Here is a 17,123-nt window from a genome sequence, read left to right on the forward strand (position 1 = left end):
AAATCACCAAAGACACCCAGGCGTAGTGTTCTGTACAGGACTAATTTGAGTAGGGCTACTGGCACATGTAAATTGAAGAACATCATCGAAGTATGTGCAGGGTCTTGACCGGCAGTAGACACTTGAAATGAATCAATCAAATTATCTCTTCAGTGCGATCAGATACAGAAAGGATTGCTGTAACTAGAGAATGGCTCTTCACGGAAGTTGTATTATCTAATAGCTGGGGTAAGTAGAAGCTGTGAAGTGATGAATTCTAATTTCATCACTACCAGTGACTTTCTTTGCAGCCTTGAGCGAGTTGTGTCATCTCTTTTTCCAATTTCTCAAGCAATAAAATGGGAATGATAATACTACCCCCATTCATTATCTCCCTAACTTCATCTCTCAGTGTGTTGTGAGAATATAATGTTAACAGTGCATGCAAGTGGTAAATATTCGTATCATTATTTATTATTTAGGGTACAGACCTACCCTAAATACATAGCTTATCTCCCAGAATACAAATTCAGAAATAATGAATAACCACTAGATATAGCACAACGTATGGCTGGTGACACAGTATCATAAGCTGCTCAACAAAAAGGAAATCTGCAATTATACATAGTATTCTGAAGACATGAAAAATTATCCAGAAATAAGCAATTTTTGCCATAGAATACTTGCTTTCATTTAGAAAACAGAATGTAGTGTAACTAATATTTATATGTTTAAGGACGAATTGGTTTACTTCACTTATTAAAAGACAGCAACTTGAATGGATGTGTTAGAGCCATCGATGCGTGAGGATGTTAGTAAACAGAGTGAATTATGAGGTCAGTGTTGCGAACTGTACTGGTCTGACCATTACAGAATGCAATGACACAGTTGTAAGAGAAGGTTAAAATCGTCAGAGTAGTGGAGTGGCATGGGAATTCTGCTACATCTTAGCCAGTACCATTTGGACCATAGCTGAGCGTAACACCGGAGTGCAGGGAGTGCACCTCTCACCTCTTCATGAGAGGACACTAGGACACGAGTAAAGCCAATGCATTGCTCAAGAATGTGAAAAAGGACAGGTGTGTTTTATAAAGCACTTCAATTATTCGTTTTTCCTTCTTCTTTCCTTGTAGTTTAGCACAATCAAAACCTAGCGCAAAGCATAGATGCCTTCCTTTGATTTAGAAATAAGGGGCTACTTAGAAGTTTTTATAATTATTTGTATCACAGCAATGTGGTTATGCTCTGTAAATTTGATAAATGAATATAGCTTTAAGTAGCACAGAAAATTGTTCAAGAAAACCTAGGCACATTCTGTCCAGATGCTACAAACACCAGGTCTGGCTTGTTGGATCTGGTAAGCCACAAGGAAGGACATTGTTAATTAGCCAAGAGTTACTAATCCTGTAGTACAAGTTTTACCCAATTTAAAGAAACCATTAGGTAATCCATTCAATGCCTTTGCGATCTCTTTGTGCAACGGGGTCAATGCCTTTGCGATCTCTCTGTGCAACGGTGGGGGGGGGGGGGCACGAAGGGGAATCATGAACTGGTCCTAACATGCCAGTAAGAAAACATTGTATCATAGAGATGGATTTTGTTTATTTTAAATCTGCATTTTCTGTGAAATTTTCACTTTCTTCTGTGAGCATTGTTTCAAAGCAAAGCAGGTAACAGGAATCCTTTATGAAAGTCTCTTATGAGTAGGTATGAAAGAGTACAATGACAATTCCGCTCATGAATATGAGACTGCCCTGAACACCCTGTTTTATATGCAGACGTTGACTTTGGAATGCAAATACATAGAGACACTCATTATGTTCCATTTTGTCTCTCTTCGTTCTGCTTTACAGTCTTCCTCGTCTGAACAGTCCTAATAATATTTCTCTTTTTCTTGCTCAGTTTTTAGCTTTGCATATCACTGGATATTTTCCTATTGCTGTTAGGGTCTCCTGCTGAGTCGGTGATTGGACTGACGTGAGAAAGGGGAAGAAGCTTACATTTGGCTAAAGAACTTGGGCCTCCCCTTACGTTAGTATGCATTACATATACCAGTCTATCCTGACTACAGAACCCATCAACGAAAACAATGAACGTTAATACGAAAGCAAATAACTGAAATGTTTTTTTGAATTAAATAGGTCACTGAGAAAGAATGAGAATATCTGGAAAAGTACTTATAATCTTTGAAGGAAAGTGTGTAAAGACAGTTTAAGAAAATTTCTCTAAAGCTGAAGAATAAAGAAATGTTTCTAGGGTGACTATTTTAGAAAAGTGTACTTTACAACAATCCTACTAATAATGCTGTTTTAAACAGTGACATTGAAAAGTTGTATATAGGGAAGTCTAATAGTTTTGCTTATGTAAATGTCACTTGTAACTTGTGTCACCTCTTTTCTTCTTTTTTGTGTCCTTCCAGTTTTATACCTCCTGAAACAATGAGGCTTTTGCAGTCTTGATCTATGTCAGTAACACTGCCACTTTGGGCTGGTGCATATGTAAGAAAAAGCAAAATCAGAAATTCCAACGACCAGAACAAGTAATGGAAAAGAATTTATTGGCTGCAGTGAGGTATATGATGAGAGACATAAGACCAGGAGAAAAGTTGAGATTATTCACTTTAAATTATAGTTAATTTGCAGAGCAATAAATGAATCACAGATGGAGATTCATGCCCCAGTGAGATGTGCATAATACATATATTACCAGCTAGCCAGTCATTTTCATTGAATAGCTTTTCTTCAGCGTTTTGATGACTAAAAGCTCTTTAAGCTAACAATATCAGCTATACCTAGCTCTGTATGGCACTTTTCATTATTAGGCTGCAAATCATTTTAGGAGAGGGTTCACTATAGCATCCCTATTTTACACACAGGTAGACCAACATACAACACGTAGTTGCACAGAAGGGTTGTCAGAGCTTAGCCCGCTAGGAAAGCAGAACTTTCTACTTCATGCTTGCTGGTGGATCTCGTTGATGGTGGAGGATACCACCTGCCCATTCACACTGTCATGGACAATTGCTTTGATCTTTCGATTGGTCAGCCCAGCATGTTCTGAACGAAAAAGAAAGGTTAATTAGACAAGAAGCAATGCTGAGACAAGATGATGCAGGAAAAGCTTCATTTACAGTGATTTACCAGCTACCTCCTCAACTGATTTATCTTTGCATGTTTCCCTTTAAGTCAATACTTATTATTGCTCTTTGTGAAATGTACTGCCAGAAAGTCACCCTGAGTCTTGTCCAGGTCAGGGCAAATAAATAATACAGCTACATCCCAGCCAATGCAAATCTAACTTCAGAGCAGATTAACCTAAACGTCTGTAGGTCATGCTCATGCCAGAATATGAGTTTCCAGACATGCAGATTTTCTGTTTGCTCTCAAGCCCTAACACTGTTTTAGTCACCAAATGGAGTCTCTATGCCTACTCATATACCATGAAAGCTTTAGTCTTGAGTCTGAGCTTTGGACAACGAGTTTGCGTAACAGAGGTCAGTCTGAAGATAGTCCACGAGTGGGCAGACACAGCAGAACGTGCTCTGAAGTGCAGCCCTTCACAAGACCAGTCAATCACTGAAATTATTCTCAAATATGGCCTACATGAGAATTAACTGCCGTGCAAACCTTTCATAGTTCATTCATGTAAGGGTAAAATTATTCTGAGTAAAATTTGATTGGAAATGACAATAATTAAGAGTCACTATAGAGAACAAAATAAGGGACTTTTACCTTTAGCTTTTGATTCAGATTTTCTTGCTATCCTGTAAAGATAATAAAAGAGAGGAAAAATAATGATTATACTAATTTCCAGAAGTTATTCCTCCCTTTCTTCTTAGTGATTCTAAGGAGACCTCATACCACTATGAAAAGAGATAAAATTTAAAAAAAAAAAAAGATTGATGCTTTTATACCACAAGAACTTTTCCTCTTTGGTAGACTTAGGAACAGATACTCTCACCTGAAACTGTTCCTGTGTACATTCATTATTGCTTCTACTGTGGACCCTTGCACTGTTTCTCATACGTTCTGAGTTGCTCAAGTTGATCCCATTTTGGCCTCTGACAAATAACCCTGTATTTGGTGCCATACCATCCTGCCTCCCTGAGATTTTCAGTTATAAACGCTGCTAATCTTCCTTTTTCTGATTTTGTATGACAGACATACTCTGTATATAAGGTGAGAGAATAAAGAATAGAGAGGCCCAAAGATTTCTGAATGCAGAGATTTCAGACAAGGCAGGGATGGGGAAACCAAACAGCCCATCAGCAGAGGGGCACACTGTGCAGATCTTGTGTGCTGGTATTTGTAACTGCAGATGGCTGACCCAAAAAGATCTAAACTTGCCTCCAGGCTTCTTTTTGATCTAGAACTTGTTTTGAAGATTGTAAATGACAATGAATTTTACTGAAATTGGCATTTTTTTCCTATGCTGAGATAGGCATGCTGTGGGAATGTAGATTTTTTTTTTTTTGGGCACACTGTGCAGATCTTGTGTGCTGGTATTTGTAACTGCAGATGGCTGACCCAAAAAGATCTAAACTTGCCTCCAGGCTTCTTTTTGATCTAGAACTTGTTTTGAAGATTGTAAATGACAATGAATTTTACTGAAATTGGCATTTTTTTCCTATGCTGAGATAGGCATGCTGTGGGAATGTAGATTTTTTTTTTTTTTAAATAAAAAGTTATATTAATTTAGGTGATCCAAATTACATGGGTGCAAGTTTCTCTGTATACTAAGTGGCTCAAGTTTTTTATTATGATCCATCACATTAAAATACCAGCCCTTGATGTAGTATGGAACACACAAGCTTTGGTTAAGCATAAAAAAATCAAACAAACAAATAAATAACCCGAATATGAGAACTCTCTTCTCATCTATTCCAGTCAGGGCGGCTTTGCCTTACCCATCAACATTCCCTTCCAGCAGCAGGCGGTAAGTGGAAATTTCCTTCTCCAGGCGGGTTTTGATCCCAAGAAGAACCTTGTATTGGTTATTTTGCTGCTTAATGTCATGACGAACCTGGCTTAGCTCTTCCTCACATTTGGAGATGATCTGCTGCATGTTTTGAAGCGCAGCAGCATAGTAATTCCGAGTGTCAGACAAGGTGTCTTCCAGCATGTGTTTCTGACAGAGCAGATAATACCAATACTATGATTATTATTTATGTGGTAGATACAATGCAGAAATGCCAGCAAATTTGGTCTCTAGCAAGAAGATTGCAAAATTAAGACTATGGTAATTTAAACACTTATGGATTTTCATCACTATTCATGTGAAGACAGGAGAATCATGAAGCCATGTCGTGTGTGCATAATGAGTAATGAGAGGCAAAACCTGAGTAATTTATCCCTGCCATATTCTTTCTGCTCCAAAGCTGTGCTCCTGTAACTGTTGACTCTTTTGTCAGTTTCTGCACTTACTGTCCAGAATTGCTTCAAAGTCGCCAAATCATGGGTATGTGAGCTTTAACCTGTAATATTTTTGAATGTTTTTTTGAATATATTTTGTAAGATTTTTGAATATTTTTTTAACCTGTATTATTTTTAAGATTCCCCACCAACATTTTTCACAGTTCAAATATTTCATCCATTATAACAGGGGTTGTAAATATGAAATTTGTATTACTATCTGTCTTCTTGGACATTTTTTCTTTTTAGATCATGGAGTCAGCTATCCCATCTCTTCTTTTTCTTCTCCCCATATTTTATTCTAAGGAGAGACATACATTTTTCACTTCTTGGTGATAGTTGCTGAATCTATTTTGCATATTCTGGCAAAGTCAAGCATGGTCCAAATTTCAATTTCACTGATACTTTAATAACTACAATAAAGTTATGCTAGGCTATGGATTTAAATGAAGAATTGGTCCACGACAATTTCTGAGAATATAGGAAGTAACAGTGACCAGCCGGAGATGTCTACAACAGATACCTTACTCATCTGTGCCTGCAGCTCGATGTCCAGGGACTGTAAAGTACGTGTTAGATCCTTGATCTCGTTCTCATTGCGCTGTATCTGTTCTGGATTGGGGGTTGCTGCCAGAGACATAGCTGCACTCTATGGAGCAAAAGCAAGAGAAAAGCTTACTGGTTCTGGCCATTCATGTACAGCAACAGGGATCTTCGAAATGAGCAGAAAATAGCTGTTACCTGTTCTTTGTACCAACTGTCAAGGCTTTGACGATTCTTTTCAATTATGGCTTCATAGTCTTCTCTTATTTCTGCTAGAATCTTGGCTAAGTCTTCAGGAGGTGCTGCATTTACTTTTACATTGACTTTGAAGTCTTGCGATGAGCGATTTGCTTCCATATCCTATTCATATATTAGCAGAGGAAACAAGCAAACTTGTTTATGAAAGTGGAAATTTTTCACTCCTGTCTTGTTTTCTTCAGTTCCATCCTCTCACAATACCCAGAATATTTTTTTCATTATGGTAGGTTAATTGTTATATATATTCAGTTAACACTATCTGGAAATTTTATATATGGATAATACCATGACGTGACTTAAACCAGTGACTTATATCTGCTTCTGTGGCAGAACTGTGCTAGAGAACTCAGTAAAAAACATGTGAGAAGATCTTTTCATATAATGTTTCTGGAAGATACATACTTAATGAAGAAGCACTGACATTTTTTATTTATTTATCTATTAGGAACCCAAAACCTTTGATGAAAATCTAACAGTAATTTCATCTTTCTTACCCTGTATGTTAATATTTATGGAACTATAACTAAGTTTACAGGAGAGTAATGTAAAAGTTCTGTGTATTTGTTAAAGGAATAATTGGATTAAAGCATATAATTACTGTGTAAACAACATAATTACAGGACAAGTCAAGCAGGTATGGTAACATTCCTTTTGGTGTAGCACAATCTTATGTGCTAGGTACCATTTTCAAAAGCGCCCAGGCAAAGTAGCATTTCAGGGCATGACATCATGGCCTCCAAAATGCAGATCAACTGGACATACTGATGTCTCTGTTGGTTGCCCTGCTTCCAAGAACTGTTTTATTATAGCTGGTCAGTAGTATCCTTGGCTATAAGGGGATCAGCCAAAGATAGCTTCACCTACTGCTGTGTAACCCTTGTGTTTCTATTCTCCTTTTTAATAATCCACAGATACTGAGTAGGACGTTTGGTTCTGCATTAGGTAATAACTGAAAACAACATCAGATCAAGCAAAATGAAAACAGCATGTTGTCAAGCAGTGGTATTATTTATGTGGGAATAACAGAGCCCACTGTGGTACAGCTCTGTAAGAATTCAGAGCAGCATGTTTTTTTGACAATTATTAAGTATTACCTAATTTTTGTGCTTAGGATTTTGCAAGAATAAGTAATTTTACTTGACTTCACCAACCATTCTTTTTAATTTTGATCCCTCAAGAATTCAAGGTCTGTTTAGTTCAGGTCAGCCTGCTCTAGGTGACGCTGCTTGAGCAGCGGGGGTGGACGAGGTGGCCTCGAGAGGTCTCTTCCAACCTCAGCCACTCCGTGCTTCTGTGATTCTGTGAAATGATATATCCAGAGTTGAGGGGAAAGTCTGTGATCAGTAAAACCCAACAGCAACCAGTAACATTTCCTGTTTGCTTGAAATCTCTCTGTATTTATATCTAAGTATTTCTGAGAACAAGTCTATCATCGAATATGTAAGTTATTATTAGCTATGTATGACAGATGGGTAGGTGACTAGAAAAGAGTGGGAGAAAATACAGCAATTTGTTATCCTTTCTGAAATCCCGATTTAATTGGTAAAGTAGTACACAAACTGTGCCTCGTCTGACTCTCATTGGCTTCTTTAGAAACATGATTACGTTCTGAATCATCAATCCCATTTATAGATTGTGGATCTTACTCAAAGTTAATTACATGGTAGTGAAGATTTGAGTGATAGGATTTTACCAAGTGGAACTTTTTCTACCTCCTCATGGTCTTTCCTCCTGAGGATGTGCTCTTCTCTCAAGCCTTCAATTTCCATTTCCAGATCTGTTGTAACAATGGTCAGGCCGTCGAGCTCCTTACGCAGGTTCTCAACATCAAGCTGCACTCCCTGCCTGCGAGACTTCTCTGCTTCATACCTTTATGAGGAAAAAGAAGATAAAGCATGCTTGTTGAGAACAGACTGCTTCTAGCCTCTTGTATAAGTAGTATCAAAGAGAAGTAGACTTGCTTAAGTCCTCTATGTAGGGAACTAGAGAGAACAAAAAAACAAGGAGACAAATTCTGTTCCTAAAATATGTTCTTTGAATATTCTTGTATAGTCTTAAAAATAAGATGGGTTTCATTATCGTTTTTCTTTCTTCCTCACAACTCCTCCTATATGGTATGAAACAATTGCTCTTTCTTTCATTTTCCTTTTTGCATTTTAACATTCACCAGGTTGTGAAAGCTTTGGGAATATGATTCTCAAAAATTTGCCAATAAAGATGTGAAAACAGTATCAACAATCAATGCTTTCTGTAGTTTTTCCAAAATGATAACTTTTCAGTCCTTCAGAAAACAGGAAAAACTTCATAGAAGCCAGTTATTAACATGCCTCTCTAACCTCTTGCAGTTTGCCATCTGTAGTGAGCCAAAGTCAGAAAGACGCTGCCATATCTTCCCTTGGGCATATGAAGCACTTTTGCTCCTCAGAATCTCTCCCTTTACTTTATTTTTTATGGGCTCTATTGATGTTTCTACATTCAATCCATCAGACTCATTCTATGATTCCAGTCTCTCAAACTAGTTCCACTGTTTCCTTTTTATTACACTGTTGAATGATAAAGAAAGAAGGGCAAGGCCGGATAAGGCCTACAGTGTTCAGAGTCTTTAGGTTTGTTACAATATTACCAAAAGCTGAGAGATTTTTTTAACAGCTGATCATCATCTGTTGAAAATAAGACAAATCTTCATGATTCCTAAGAAGTCTAACTTACAGAAATGTAAATTCCTTTCCTTTGAAAGCTCTGCCTGGAAGTTTTCTGTCCAAACATTTTGGCTTCTTAGCTGGTCTGAGAACTACTTTTCAGCAATGCACTGAAAAATCAAACTGTGTACTGGTAGCCGAGGAAACACTGGCCCATTTACTGTGGCAAAACTTACAAGAATCCAAAGCAGAAGATACTGAAGGACGGGTATTTCCTGCGGAGCTGGACAGAAGAGGTGATTAGTACAGGAAATAGATTTGGGCTGGACTGGGGAAGCATAGTGCAGAGAAGGGTTAATTCGTATTCCCAGATGACAGTTTTAAATGCCTTTTGTCACAAGTATCAAGTGTCTGCTGTAAAACCTGCTCTTCAGGACCTGAACTAAGTATCATAAACAGGGTGACTCAAGATTGTTCAGCTATCATTTGTGGTTTTTACATCCTTTTTGGGTTTTTTTTCTGTTCTACATTGGTTTTATTTATCCAGTATCACCAGAAAACCTCAGTAAAATAAGTTTCATATTGGATTATCAGGAAAAAGCAATATTTCGCTTAATCCCCTTTCAAACTTAATCAGGAAACCAAAGAAGAGCTTACTTGAGCCTGAAGTCTTCAGATGCCATGTTAGCGTTATCAATTTGTAAAAGGATACTGGCATTGGTGATCTTGCCATCTTCAATCTGGAAAACAGAGAATCCAACAGGAGACTCAGTGTTGCCATATGGTGATGGTGAATAACCTGTGCTGTTTTAGACTCCCTGCTACTTGTAGGAAGCATCTAAATAGTAGAAGTCCCATGTTAAGGAGAGTACATGAATAAAAGAAGCTTAGTTTCCTGATCCACTTAGATGTTTCTGCAATTTTTGTCCATAATCTTAGTTTTCTCTTTGTCTTACTTTTCTGGATACGAAGCAGGAGGAGTCGTCGTATTCCTGGCCAGGTAGAGGATATGAATATTACACAAACTTCATGGTATATTACAGAATAACAATCACTGTCTTCCTCTTTTTTTGTGAACTGGTTTTGATTCTGTTTAGCATTGCTGGAAAAGCAGCCTTGGTCATCTTTAGGGCAAATTTCAGTAAGAACCATTAAACTGTGTCTGAGTACAAGCAAAATGCTGGAATTAATCATATGCTAAAAAGTAAGCATGTGCACAAACACCTTGCTGAATCAGTGTTGTGATGCAGAGGCATAATGATGCCTCATTGCCTCAGTAGCAGCAACTCATGAGCAGGACCACTCAAGTCCACCACGTGCTTCAGTCTGGAGTCACAGGGATTGTCATTTTGAGAATAACGCTGGCATCTAGTTGCCATGGTCCATTTGATTATTCACCTATGACTACTGAATCGTCCAGCAGCATGGAGGCATTCATGTTTCTGATTTTGCTTTGGGATTTCTCAAACATTCATGTTTCTGATTTTGCTTTGGGATGTTGAAAATTTCCCTAAAAGGTGCAGGAGAAAGTGCACCGCATCATTCATTTAGTGTACTCGGTATGCACTGAGAAGACTTGTAAGTCCCTGTTAACATGAAATGGTGTTGAACTATAGATCTGAATATGAAAAGCTCAGTATTCCATTTAAAATCTTTGAAATAATTCTAGCAGGAACTCATACATAATTAGCAGGAACTAAAAACTGTGGGACATTATGTCTTTTTCTAACAAAGAGGAAAGAGAAGCATGGTTGCAGTTCCAACAGCTGCCTTCACTCAACACTTAGATAGCAAAACAAGGTGCATTATGGCTGTACAGAAATCATTAGCCATTTACAGAGCTCTCAGCACCTTGAAGTAAAACTTCCCACACCTAAATGAATCACAAAGAAACAAGGAAATGACAAAATTATCCTGAAGTGTCAAAAGTTTACCTCTCATGGTAAAAAAGAAGGTGCCTGTGGAATGTTTTAACTAATCTGTTAACAGACTGTATGTTCTTGAGCAATTAGCAGCACACCCTGGATACTGCCCTGGGACATGATCAAGGCCAGCTGAAGAAGTATAACAATACCCTAAATGTGTTGCTGCCTGGAATTTGTTGTCAGAGAAGAGGCAATTCTTGAATTCATCCTTAGAGAACGGTAAATTTTACTATGGGAGGTAATAAGGCAATGAGAAAACAACATAGGAGTTCTTCAACTTTGTGCCACTTCATAATCATGTAACACAGCAATACATTTATATAAATGCTTTATGACTTTCTGTGCAATCTGAAAGAATAAAGAATACAACAAAGGAGTTACAGTGTTTTGCCAACTGCTGTACGATATTGATTGCTATGCCAGTTAGCAGTGCATTTCAAATGTGGACATTTATCTGTTTATAATTACACAGATTTCTTCACTACATCCATCATAAATATGGGTGCATCACTAATATAAATCCACAAACTTACAGATAACTTAAGAACTCACACATCATTATATACAAAATATACCTAAATTCCTTCTCAAAACAGATTTTTTTCAAGAAGGCTTCCTGCACTGACTTCTTCCTCAGCATGTCTTGTGTCCTTTTCCCAACTGCCCTGCTCCTGTCCCCTTGAATGCTCTGTAAATCAGTTTGCTTATTTAGCTGTACAAGATTGTCCTGGTTTTGGCTGGGATAGAGTTAATTTTCTTCTTAGTAGCTGGTACGGTGCTGTGTTTTGGATTTAGGATGAGAATAATGTTGATAACACACAGATGTTTTAGTTGTTCCTGAGCAGTGCTTACACTAGTCAAGGACTTTCTGCTTCCCGTGCCCTGCCAGCGAGAAGCTGGGAGGGGGCACAGCCAGGACAGCTGACCCAAACTGGCCAAAGGGATATTCCATACCATGGGACATCATGCTCAGTATATAAACTGGGGGGAGTTGGCTGGGGGGTGGTGACCGCTGCTCAGGAACTGGCTGGGCATCAGTCCTCAGGTGGTGAGCAATTGCATTGTGCATCACTTATTTTGTATATTCTTTTATCATTATTATTATTTTCCCTTCCTTTTCTGTCCTATTAAACTGTCTTTATCTCAACCCCTGAATTTTACTTTTTTTTTTCCCGATTCTCTCCCCCATCCCACTGAGGGGGGGGAGTGAGCAAACAGCTGTGTGGTGTTTAGCTGCCTGCTGGGTTAAACCACAACAAAGATGTTTGAATGAGACATTTACCTCAAGAACTGGTGCTATTTTACTTTGTATCTGGGTTAGAATGGAGTCAGGCTGGAGCAAGGCAACTTGCTGCTCCATCTGGCATGTTCATCCAGAATTCAGGCATCCAGGGAAAAGTGTGGTCCAAAATGCAGGACCCAAATGATTAGATTTCTCCAAGTTTAAACAGCCAGTACATCACAGACTTTCTGGGTTATTGGATATAGGATCCTAAATTTTGTCTAAATTTCATTTTAGGTGCTAAATTAGTTTCATCTTTTTAATTTATTGTTAATTAATTTAATTATGGTTAATAATTAGATGCTATATTTTCACTCATTTTACTGGCAGTTGTGGTGCTAATTGCAATAATTTATAGAGAAAGTAAAAATTTAGGGTTAAATCACTGAATTGTCATCTCTAAATAATCCTTTAATAGCCCTTCCTCCCCAGTATGAGCACCACATTCAGTACATACTGGCTGAGACAGCCATTAGTCTAACAGGTGCCTGTCGCCAGTGATAGCTACTTCAGTGGTGAGTGTTAAAAATAAGTGTTTTGGGTACAAGCTATTCAAAAGTGAGGGCTTTACCCCAATCAGCATGATGGTTTTAGTCTTATTGTCTTCCTAAATCTTTCTGATTTATTAATTCCAAATCAATGTGAACACATTTATATTCTTGATGAACAAGTTTTTATCTCTGTATCAGTTAAAAAAAAAGTGCTCAAGTGGTAGGTCTGGAGATGGATGACCTTTCTTTATCCTTAAAACAGAAATAGGTGATGACAATTCTGTCTCTCCTTATACATTGTCTGTGGTCGGAGTGCCTCATCTTCTGCCTGGAGGCAATGCATTTAACAGCAAGCAGGGAGTTTGATTAAGTCCCCGGTCTCAATCAGCAAAGATGCGGGATAATACCATTTCCAAGCCCTTTCGAAAAAAATTTCTCAGGGTCTTGAGAATGCCAGGTAACCATATTATAAAAAGTGGAGGGAAATACAGCATCACATTTGGAATAGCTTTGGTTTTTGCCCCATATGGCTACGTAAAGTTAATTACACAGATTAGTCACACAGATGGTTACAGTGCTAAGTATGTTCATTATGAATACAGATTAATATTATGCTTAAATCTGAAGACACGTGAGTTTGGGAGATTGGAAGAGTTACTGTTGGATGTTAATATTAACTACTGGCAGGAACCAGAAATTCTCCTTTTAATTACAGTGAAAACATCCACAAGGAATTTGTCATTGCTATTTTCTTAATTACAGTGAAGTATTTTTCCATCTGATTACATAAGCTCATTGGACCCCAAACTCCTGTAGTTTCATTGTCTGCTAGCACAGGAATCAAAGAAATGAAATGCAACAGTATGTCTAAAGACAGCATGCATGAAGGAAGGCAGACTCTTCAGTTTGCCTGCTTTGTAATTTTCTTGAATACATGTGCAGTCAAAAAGACCAAATTCTGCCAGACATAGTTACTCAAACCACAGTTTCATGTACAGAAACAAACACTTGGCAGCAGACAAATCTCTTTATACTACCAGTCTTTGCAGAATCCCCCTTGTCTCCTTCCAGCCTTTCTTTCTTGTACCCCATTCTCCTCCTTGTGAACACAAAGAATGTTTATGCCCAGGTCCTGTAACCACTTTCATTGGTATTTCTAACATTTAAAAGGTTTTATTTAACTTTCTTTAAAGGAAAGCCATCAGCATAAATGAGTACCCAGATTCCTTAAAAGAGCATAGAATGACACGGTCACTTATAGCTCTGACTTACCTGTCTTTGCATGTCAGTGACGTTTTGCTCGTATTGGTTGAAGTCATGCCTCTTTCCGTGAGACTTTGTCTTGTGCCACTCTAGGATGCAGCTTTCCAGCTGAGCGTTAGCTGCTTCTAAGGAACGGACCTTGTCCAGATAGGCAGCCAAACGGTCATTCAGGTTTTGCATAGTCTGTTTCTCATTCCCACCCAGGAAGATGCTTTCCCCATGGTGCTCGCCGAAGCCTCCCCAAGGTGCCCCTCCTCCAGCAGCCAGCCAGAGGGGTCTGGCAGAGGAGAAAGAGGTATGTATGCTGCTGGCACCACCATCTGCACTTGAAGGTCTGTAAGAAATTCCTTGCTGGGCCAAACCACACCCTGAACTACCCCTGAGGGACCCAGAAAAAATTGGAAAAGGGCCTTGGCTGGTACTCATGTTTAGCTCTGTTGTGAATCTAACCCAATGTTTGACTGACTAGCACTGAGCAGCTGCTTAGCCTTCCCTAAGCAGCTTTATGCCTTTTCCTGTGGGAGTTTCCCTTCGACGAATGACTACAGCAACAAGATTGTGTCATCATGAAACGTGCTTCCTCTTGGTCAATTCTGAAGCATTTATGAGCCTGCACACACTGTTGTTGTTATTTGGAATCACGGCCAGGTATTGGATTGCTTTCCTTTTGGTTGTTTTGTTTGTTTTTTTTTCTTTTTCTTTTCATATTATAATAGTGAGGTGTGGCTAAAATCAGTAGGTGTGGAACAGGATCAGCTCTCCCTCAGACTTTTTTCTAACCCTGTAGTTAGTATGTTATGCTTTCCTGCTTATGAGGGGAAGAGTATTGTCCATTACAGAATAAATGGAGAGCTGGGGCAGGGTGGGTCTCTCAAGATACTTTCTTTCTGTTGTAATTCTCAGGCTTTAGAATTACAGCAGTCCGTGAATCCTGAAACACAGCATGTCCTAACGAGCTGTCATTAACGTACCGAACAGCTTCAGCCTGTATGAGACATGAGGCTTTAATGAAGTTATCCAACCTCTGCCATTGGACTAAAGCTCCAGTCCAAAGTGAGTAAGGCCCAGCTATTCCCTTCAGCTGCCCATTTCCAGTTGAAACACATGAGAATTAGGTACTTAACAATCTTTTCTAGTGATTTTTTCATGATTCGAGGTGCAGTCATATTTCAATAGTCTTGTTGAAATAGATAGTAACGCAGGAATTTCTTGCTGTTACTAGTATTAATACTATTAAGATATTTATATGTTTAGCTATAGAAAATATTTAGAATATGAGTTTGTAACAACACTCGAAAAATTCAAGTGATTATGTAAAGCTACCAGCCCTAAAAATTGACCTGGCAATCATGCAAAAACAGTCTTTCTCAAAAGTTTCAGTAACCTTCTGTCGAACTTCTTTCATCAGATATAGAATGGGCAAGTCTGGCTTCTGCAAAGATTTTCTTACTCATCATGCTGATAAGTAGTTGGTAAATTGTGAAGTGTTCCCATGGCAACAGCTGGGGTTACTGGCTTTACTTTGTCTTTCAGAGTAGTTCTAGGCGGCAACTGAGGGATGGGATAGAGGAAGAAGATTTGGGAAGAAGCGGAACGCTGAGTGGGCATGGGCTCCCTCAGAAGTGGTGCAGCTATTTTTCCTTATAGCGGTTGAAGGCTCAGCTCTTTAACAAGATCTTACTTAGCACTGTTACTCGTTCTGAATGGTGGGGTCGGAGAGACTGTACAAACCAGACTTACACTATCTTGGAAGAACCCTGAAGGAATCTTTTTTCTCTGTTTGTTTCATTTGAAATTTTTCAGCAGTAAAGAATTGCTGCACGCCGTCCTTTCCTGGGATGCCCCCTAGGCCTCAAAACCTAGGGCAGGTTTTGAGCTCCTCCTTGTGGCTCTGTGTCAGCTCTACTCAGCACCTGGTGATTTTCTTTTTACCAGTTACGTTTCCATTGAGTACATATTCCCTCTTATTCCTCATACGTGTCATTGTATAGAAATGCTAACATTTTTAATTGTTTGGGGAAATTAATCATCGAAGATACGGTTTTCCAATAAGTACAAGGTATGGCTATCACAAAATATTCTGATAACAGCTACTATTAATAGCTACAGTTTGGTATCAGCCCTGCTGCTTGAGAGTGAGAAGAGCTTGAAGCACCAGACAAAAAATGAAGGCCTAACTTGAAACAAAAAACAAATTACGATAGAACCAATGATATCCTGCTGGTCAGTTCATCTCACCGGAGATTAATTTCAGACTGAATTTTCTAGCCTGGCAGTTCAGCAAGGTAATGTTCTATGAAATAGAACATTGAAATATAGATACATACATATGTACATAATATTATGGGAAATAAAATGAATCCTTTGTTTCATGTGAAATTACAGTGAGATTCACAACTGGGCTGGCAGTGAGGCCGACAGTTTGTGAGACAGAATAGCCTCTGTCTTACTCCCTGATAGTTCCACAGAATATCATGCCATCATGAAAAACAGAATTGTATTTTTTCTGGCGAGTAATACAAAACAAAGGTGATCTGGCACATAGGAAGTGTTTCCTCTGAAGCTCAGCCTTTTCAAACTGGAAAAGATGCCACACAGTTTTCATCAACACATGTTGAGGATCCATGGAAAAGACCAAAAAGCTTACTTCAAAACCACACACGGCTCTCCTTTGTCAGGCTGGCACTATGGGACTTGTTTTTAGTCAACTATTTAATCCACGGAGTACAGAATGAAAGCAATGATCAGAGTAAGAAAATAAAACATTGTCAGCAGATGGCACCATTAGATGGTGACTTCTCTTTGTTCCATACAAACTGCTCTCTGTAAGCTGGGGCGCTGCTAGGCAGGCCCAAGCGAGCCGGAACTGAGGAATGCGTAGTCCTGAGTTGCTTTATTTGGGAATCGTACTTGTTTTACTGAATTGGAACATGAAAAGCAAACTGAACTGAACTTCTAGGCTGCAGCTTAAGTATAGGCAGAATATTTTGACACCTACATTGTACAGGTAAATATCCTGCGACCATCACTTGTTGAGTCAGCTCCTCCATCTGAAATACAAATCGATAGCTGCCTTTGGCTGTAGAATTTCTCTCTCTTGCTGTCTGAGCGATGCATATAATAGTCACCTGATTTCTGGATCAGGAAAAAATATCATTTGTACTGCTCTGTTTTTCTTTTCCAGTAGATTGTGATGTTGCTTTGCTGAAGTTTCCAAGAACCTCTTCTCAGTTCTTTCCAGTGAGAATACCAGCAGTATGTACGTTTCTTAACAGTGGTATACCAATGATCCTGCAGCCTCGTTCATGGCTAAACTGTGGGGCTGGTCCCAG

The 17,123-nt window shown here is 38.8% G+C and overlaps 1 protein-coding gene across 1 annotated transcript; it reads right to left on the minus strand.

Annotated features, from left to right (window-relative positions):
• Positions 1–2,931: 2,931 nt before the first annotated feature.
• Positions 2,932–14,356, minus strand: KRT23 (keratin 23). The gene is given in 9 exon segments (XM_009282502.2): positions 2,932–3,035; positions 3,711–3,742; positions 4,886–5,106; positions 5,914–6,039; positions 6,132–6,293; positions 7,904–8,060; positions 9,488–9,570; positions 13,801–14,229; positions 14,231–14,356. Coding segments are annotated over 9 exon segments (1,440 nt in total).
• Positions 14,357–17,123: the final 2,767 nt, after the last annotated feature.

The sequence above is a fragment of the Aptenodytes forsteri genome, unplaced genomic scaffold (genome assembly GCF_000699145.1).
Source record: "Aptenodytes forsteri isolate BGI_AS27 unplaced genomic scaffold, ASM69914v1 Scaffold492, whole genome shotgun sequence".
NCBI lineage: Eukaryota > Metazoa > Chordata > Aves > Sphenisciformes > Spheniscidae > Aptenodytes > Aptenodytes forsteri.